This window comes from Pinus tabuliformis, chromosome 8, assembly GCF_031772625.1.
Source record: "Pinus tabuliformis cultivar Carrire ecotype Pingquan chromosome 8, CPIR1, whole genome shotgun sequence".
In the NCBI taxonomy this organism is placed as follows: Eukaryota; Viridiplantae; Streptophyta; class Pinopsida; order Pinales; family Pinaceae; genus Pinus; species Pinus tabuliformis.
The window spans coordinates 736,724,305-736,731,813 of NC_142294.1; the positions used below are offsets into that span (position 1 = coordinate 736,724,305).

The 7,509-nt window shown below is 37.2% G+C and overlaps 1 protein-coding gene across 11 annotated transcripts; it reads left to right on the forward strand.

The window, feature by feature from the left end:
* Positions 1–467: 467 nt before the first annotated feature.
* Positions 468–6,943, forward strand: LOC149237686 (uncharacterized). Of its 11 annotated transcripts, none has more exons than XM_089366860.1 (10): positions 468–726; positions 868–930; positions 1,001–1,101; positions 1,206–1,245; positions 1,353–1,439; positions 5,851–5,925; positions 6,056–6,118; positions 6,205–6,289; positions 6,391–6,430; positions 6,538–6,943. In XM_089366860.1, the coding sequence occupies exons 1-8, from the start codon at positions 699–701 to the stop codon at positions 6,267–6,269; spliced, it is 522 nt and encodes a 173-aa protein (XP_089222986.1). In that variant the 5' UTR covers positions 468–698; the 3' UTR covers positions 6,270–6,289; positions 6,391–6,430; positions 6,538–6,943. The 11 variants fall into 11 exon arrangements, with proteins under 11 accessions (XP_089222986.1, XP_089222991.1, XP_089222988.1 ...); XM_089366862.1 differs by having other exon boundaries at positions 472–726; positions 1,074–1,101; XM_089366859.1 differs by having other exon boundaries at positions 479–726; positions 1,017–1,101.
* Positions 6,944–7,509: the final 566 nt, after the last annotated feature.

Genomic DNA, 7,509 nt, shown 5'->3' on the forward strand with positions numbered 1-7,509 from the left:
CATATGTTCTATCACGATTATTCCTTTGATTGTATTTTCTTCTTTTTTTATTGTTGTTGCTTCTGGTGTTGTAACATGGCCTCTTTCTCTTCTCGGGATAGTCTTTGTCACACCCCTTCTCAATTAGCCATAGCAGAACTCCACATTCATCTAAGAAATAACACTATAAGCAAAACAAAAACAAAAAAAATCCTTTTGCATCAGGGAAGATTGGTCATAATCTTTTATTAAAGTATTTTTTTTGTATATAAGAGTGGGAACATATTACTATGTTTTATTTTTCGCCATGGCTAACATTAGGATTATAAACTCTATACTAACTATTATCCCTAGCCATACCCTTAGTATTCACTATGGGCGCGAAATGTATATATGATCATAGCACTAACCATGCTCTAATGTGCTAAGTATTCGACCTACTCCATTAATTTTGATTGTACCCACCTACCGACTCTACCAATCACACTCCTCCATCTCTGGCATTTCATGTGATCATCATGCCCCCTCCTCTGACTCTTTGCCCTTTTCGAGGATGGATTAAGATCAATTGTGTGTGACTATTGTTTGCCAATCAACGACCCTCCTGCAATGATATCTTTACCCTAATATCTTTTGGTATACTTCGAGGCTCATTTTGGTTTTTTCTCTTTGTCGTCGCAACAAGGGTAGCGCCATGGCTACCTGGCCTTCACTTGGAGATGAATGTGGCAATCCAGTTCATTCCTGGTAAATTTGATGAGCATCCTTCTAGCACACTTCCCTCTCAGATACCCAAGATTTTTTACTGTGATTTATACCCCTAATTCGAGTTCTTACGTCCATTTATGAATTTCCAGGTTTTAATGAAGTCCTCTCTCTTCATCATAGGGGCTTGTGGAGGAGAAAAGGCATGTGTCTCTTCAATGTCGGGATGTCGCCATCATCTCACAGGTATAACGTTTCACGTAACCCCCATTTTTTTGTTTTCATGCACACTTATGCCATATATAATGTAAAGCAGTTGGGTTCTTTTCAAGGTTTCAAGATTTTTTTCCTATTCGGTGGTTCTTGACTCATAATACTTCGGTGACAAGGGAACTGGTAGCCGACCAATGCTCACAGGTAAGATTCGATTTTCCCCAACCCCCTCATCACATTGTTTTTCAAAACCGTGAGTTTTCTTTTGGGCTCCATATTTGATTTTTTTTCCACTTGTTGGATCTCAGGCACGCAAAGGGGTCTCTCTTCCCGACATTCTTTTCATAGGTAAAGGTTACTCTGTAATCTTTATTTCATTTTTTGGGTTTATTGTTGCTTAATCTTTCTCGGGAAGTTCATAAATTCCCTATGTTTCCATTTTTTTGTGTTGACAGGTATCAAATCTGGGCACTCCCTCCATTATGGTCTTCTCGGAAATCACAGAGTCACGGTTTCTCACTCGTCTGTTAACTTGTTTTCAGGTGGGTACCCTTTGTGTGGTTCGCTCAAAAATTACTCGTTTCCAATATACTTGGTTCTTGTTGAGCCTTATCCACTTCTATGCGCTATCAAGATCCTTGGTCACTTGAAACTCTTTCTATTTATTTACGTTGGTTTCTATGATGTGCATAGAGAGAACCTGGTCAATGTTGTTGACATAAGAAATGGTTTTTAAGAGGAAGTGTCCTCCCATTAGTTCCCCTTCATTGTATTGTATTTTTAATATGGCCACATTCACACCATGTGCTAGCTTGATAGTTTGTTTGAAATTATTATATAAATGTATAAAGTTATGGTTTCTTTACTAGGTTCATGTGACTGTCACTGGACATGGGTATTTGGTCGTTTTTGAAGGCTTGGCATCATTCTTGCTTCAGCACGACCATGTAACAATTTACAGTTTATGAAGTTATTTTCTTTTCTTTGTTTTCCAGTTTCTCTAGTTTTTGTTCCTCTGGAAATGAAAAAGCATTATTTTTTTTCAATGTTTATTTTATTAATAAAATGATATATGTATGGTATTTGTTATTATAACAATAATTCTACTGAAAGCAAGGATAGATTCACATTTACACTAGTTTACAAGTCCAGAAAGAAATTTGTATGGTGTATTCACAGTTAATCTATGTGTTCGTTTTGCTTCTCTATGGCCCTGTGTGCCTGTACCATTCCTCCCTCTTCTTTTCATTTCCCTAATACAGAATGTTCGTTCCTCTTATCTCTTCCTAATGTCATAAATACTTATTGATTTGTCATGTCGCTAATATCGTCTCGTAGAGGTCACTAAGGTTTTGCTAGCTCCTATTTGGTTGGTCTGATTTGGATGTAATTTTTAGGTGTTTAATTCATCGGTGTTAGTTAGTGTGCATTCAATTCTATCCCTACAGGCCATAGAACAAGGATCTGCTTCACGAAAACTATATCAGATTAAAATTAATTCCCATTTTCATGTATGGTTAATCTGTTACAATAATACACTCATTACAGGTTGAGCATGAGGTACTTACCTCATTATTTCATTTCTACTTAATAATTATTTTGTTCTTTCTAAGTCTTATTCGGTTAGCCTCACTAGCACCTTAGAATTGATTTCGACACTTTTTTGCAATCAAAATCTTTCTCAGTGGTTCCTAATTCAGTACTCACTGTCCCCTTTGGTGTCCTCTAATTGATTTCAAGTTAGCCACTAAGGATTCCAACTAAAGCCTACCATTCTTGACCAAGTGACTTGTATCACCCTAATTGTGGGGAAAATGGCTTATCTCGAGTTTTTCCCTTCATCCTTCAGCTCTTAGTTAGCGATTTACTCCCCCTTCAATCTCAGGTGATGCTGGCACTTCATGCCTTAAGTATTCACCCCGGGTATAATTTCATCATAACATACTTCACTTGCTCAGATGGAGGGTTGGGCCAAGATATAATCTCACAGATCTATCCTACTCTTTTATTTATATATATTATGACTACAAAATTTAGGATAATCTTCACCTTGAAATTTCTCACATGAGATTTGCTTCCACTGGGAAAATCCCACTGAGGAAACTAAATCTAAACTTTTTCCTAAACTAAAACTTTAAACAGAAAAGAATAATCTATATTCCTTCACCTGATCGAAAAAATCATTTGTTCATGGCAGTGGGTATTTGTTTTTTACTGTTAGCTTGTTCAATTGACGGTAATCAATACACATTCTCAGGGTATCATCCTTTTTTCTTAACAAAGAGTATTGGTGCCCCACATGGCGAGACACTAGGTCGCATATACCCCTTATCTAACAATTCTTGTAACTACATTTTAAATTCTGGTGTACTCATTTTGTACAGTGCTCTAGACACTGGAGCTACACCTAGTACCAAGTCAATGGTAAAATCTATATCTCTATGTGGGGGTGATCCTGGAATTTCTTCTGGAAAAAAACATCTTGAAACTCCCTAATCACCGGTAGACTGCTTAGTGTTTCTTTTTCAGTCAGTTGTTCATTAGTTTCCACTTGTACCATGTACAACCGGAATCCTTTCGTAGCGCTCCTTTTTAATTGTAATGTTGTGATCTACCGAACTGACACAGGTTTTGGTTTCCCTCTAACTAACCAAAATTTTCCCTCTTGATCTACACATTGAATTTCTTTTTCTAGGCCTTTTATGACAACACCCTACTTTTTTAACCAATCCATGCCTATTAGTATATCATACGATCCCAAAGGGAGAATATTTAAATATTTTATTGTGGAATGACCATTTAAATTAATACTACACTATTTTGTTTGACTAGTGACCCTTATTTTAGTATCGGTTGCTAGCTGAACCAACCAGGAATTCCTAAAATTTTCGATTTTTAGCTTATATTTTCTACAATTTCAGGGCTAATATAACTCAAACTATCTCCCGAATCTATTAAAACAGAGCCAGTATGGTTCAGGATAGTACCTTTGATCTCAATCATGGTGGATTGTTGCTCAGCTTGCCTATCTTCCAGTGCTGCACTGATTCTAGGAATATTCCTGGCCATATCGTTAATTGTTGACGCCTCTTGAATTTTCTGAATATTCTGGATAGATCTGGGGTTATGTGGACAATCTCTGAGTAAGTGTGGCTCCCCACAACCCCAGCATTTTAATGGTTCCTGATCTTTTGTGCCACCATTATTCTTACTATTCAACTCCATGGGCTTCAATCCTATGTAAGATTGTGCTAGGAGGGATACATTCCCTCAACCAATCTTCTTCCTTTGATGATCCTTACAAAAAAATTTCAAGTAAGGAGGCTTCTGCCTTTTGAAGCTCCCTACTGGCTTATTTTATCCTTGTTCTACCAAGCCTTTCCATCCTCATTTCTTTTCTTAAACTGTTGGTAGCATAGCCTAGCTTTCCTTAACAATTTCGTCCATGGTTTTTGGCTGATCAAACTCAATTTGCTCGTTATATGAAACGAGTAAACAGCTAAAAAACCGTTGTATTTTGGCCTTTTCCTCCTTAAGATACGACACATAGCGCAATAAATTAGTGAACTTTTCCATGAATTCATCCATGGACAATTGTCCCAGCTTCATCTCATGGAATTCCTTAGCATGATCGTCATAATAACGTTCACTCAGATAATGGGACTTAAAGTGTTTTTGAAATTCTTCCTAGGATACAATCTTTTCTTCTAACTGATGTAAACTTTTGACCTCCTCCCACCACAGGGTAGGTTTATGTTGCAACTGATAGATGGCCAGGAGAGCCTTCAAATTACTTTCATATTCATACACCTGATAGTATTTAATCATATTTAATAAGCAAGCATCTGCATCTTATCCCTTTTCCCCATCATATATAGGGTCTTAATCTTTCTGAATTCGCCATGGAACTCAAAATTCTTCTTTCCCTTTTGTTCCTTTGGGGATGTCTAACCTGACTCCCCTCCACTTTCTGATTTTTCTGATTTTGTTTCCCCTTTTTTCCCTCTACTTTCCTTCTAGTTTAACACTTTTTTTACTAGATTTTTCTCTCCATTCTCTGATCATCTTTTCATGTTCTACATTGGCCCTCATTAATTGTTCATTACTGCTCTATAACTGTAATATTTCCTATTGAATACTCTTCACCAGATCCACTAGCTGGGAGGGAAGTGAAGTACTTCCTTCCCCCAAATCAATATACAACTCCTTGCCCCCATATTTGTTGGAGGAGTACTCTTTGCAATCTTGCATAGTTATGTCCACTAGTGCCTTATAAACCACACAAAAGTCATCAACAACTTATATAGTCTATTTTCATTACTATATATATATATATATATATATATATAGTTTAGAAGATGGTGCCCTCACGGCCTAGTGTAGTATCTGGGCTCTGATACCGTTTTTCACACCCCCTTCTCAATTACCCATAGCAAAACCCCACAGTCATCTAAGTAATAACACTATAAGCAAAAAAAATAAAATCCTTTTGCATCAAGGAATATTGGTCATAATCTTTTATTAAAGTATTTTTTTTGTATAGAAGATTGGGAACATATTACTATGTTTTATTTTCCCCCATGGCTAACATTAGGATTGTAAACTCTATATTAACTATAATCCCTAACCATACCCTTACTATTCACTATGGGCGCGAAAGGTATATATGAGCATAGCACCAACCATGCTCTAACGTGCTAAGTATTCGACCTACTCCATTAATTCCAGTTGTAACCACCTACCGACTCTACAAATCACACTCCTCCAGCTCTAACATTTCACGTGATCAGCACGCTCCCTCCTCTGACTCTTTTGCCTTTTCGAGGATGGACTATGATCAACGATGTGTGCTTATTATCCGTTGAGTACAACCCTCCTGCAATGATGTCTTTATCCTAATATATTTTGGTATACTTTGAGGCTCATTTTGGTTTTTTCTCTTTGTTGTCACAGCAAGGGTAGCACCATGGCTACCTGACCTTTTCTTGGAGATGAATGTGGCAATCCAGTTCATTTCTGGTAAATTTGGTGAGCATCCTTCTGGCATGCTTCCCTCTTAGGTACCCACGATTTTTTACTGTGATTTATACCCCTAATTCAAGTTTATGTCAATTTATGAATTTTTAGGTTTTAATGAAGTCCTCTCTCTTCATCACAGGGGCTCGCGTAGGAGAAAAGGCATGTGGCTCTTCAATTTCGAGATGTCTCTATCACCTCACAAGTACAATGTTTCACGTAACCCCCATTTTTGTTGTTTCCGTGCACACTTCCACCGTAAATAATGTAAGGTAGTTGGGTACTTTTCAGGGTTTCAAGGGTTTCTCCTTTTTGGTGTTTCTTCACCCAAAATACTTCGGCGGCAAGGGAAATAGTATCCGACCAATGCTCACAAGTAAGATTCGATTTTCCCCAGCCCCCTCATTGCTTTTTTTTTCAAAACCATGAGTTTCCTTTTGCGCTCCATAATTTTTTTTTCCAATTGCTGGATCTCAGGTACACAAAGGGGTCTCTCTTCTTGGCATTATTTTCGTAGGTAAAGGTTACTCTATAATCCTTATTTCTTTTTTTGGGTTTATTGTGGCTTAATCTTTCTCAGGCCATTCCTAAATTCCCTTTGTTTCCATTTTCTTGTGTTTATAGGTATCAAATTTGGGTTCTCCCTTCGTTATGGTCTTCTCGGACATCACAGAGTCATGGTTCCTCACTCGTTTGTTAACTTGTTTTCAAGTGGTCACCCTTTGTGTGGTTCACTCAAAGATTGCTCATTGCCAATCTAGTTGTCTCTTGTTGAGCCTTAGCCTCTTATGTGCGCTATCATGACCCCTGGTCACTTGAAACTCTTTCTGTGTGTTTATGTTGGTTTCTATGATGTGCATAGAGAGAACTTGGTTGATGTTGTCGACATAAGAGTTGGTTTTTAAGAGGAAGTTTCCTCCCATTAGTTCCCCTTCACTGTATTGTATTTTTAATATGGCCACATTCGCACCATGTGATGGATGGACCATTTATTTGAAATTCTTATATAAAATGTATAAAGTTATGGTTCTTTACTGGGTTCATGTGACTATCACTAGACATGGGCATTTGGTTGTTTTTTGAAGGCTTGGTGTTATTCTTCCTTCGGCACGACTATGTAATAGTTTACAGTTTATGAAGTTGCTTTCCTTTTTTGGTTTTCCAGTTTCTCTGGTTTATGTTCCTCTTGAAATGAAAAAGTGTTATTTTGTTTCAATATTTCTTTTCTTAAGAAAATGATATATGTATGGTACATGTTATTATAACAGTAATTCTGCTAAAAGCAAGGGTAGATTCATGTTTACAGTAGTTTACAAGTCCCAGAAATAAATTTTTATGGCGTATGCACAGTTAATCTATGTGTGTGTTCTTCTTATCTATGGCCTCGTGTGCCTATACCTTTCTTCTCTCTTCTTTTCATTTCCCCAATACAGAATTTTCATTCCTCCTATCTCTTCCTGATGGCTTACATACTTATTGGTTTGTCATGTCGCTAATATCATAGCTTAGAGGTCGCAAGGTTTTGCTAGCTCCTATTTGGTTGGTTTGATTTGCATGTAAATTTTAGGCATTTAATTCAGCTATGTTAGTTAGCAT

Coding starts and splice junctions, on each gene's coding strand:
- LOC149237686 (XM_089366857.1), top strand. CDS start 703: ATGTGGCAATCCAGTTCATTCCTG. Junction 1,102..1,205: donor TAGCCGACCAATGCTCACAG/GTAAGATTCGAT, acceptor GTTGGATCTCAG/GCACGCAAAGGGGTCTCTCT. Junction 1,440..5,850: donor GTCTGTTAACTTGTTTTCAG/GTGGGTACCCTT, acceptor TTGTTGTCACAG/CAAGGGTAGCACCATGGCTA.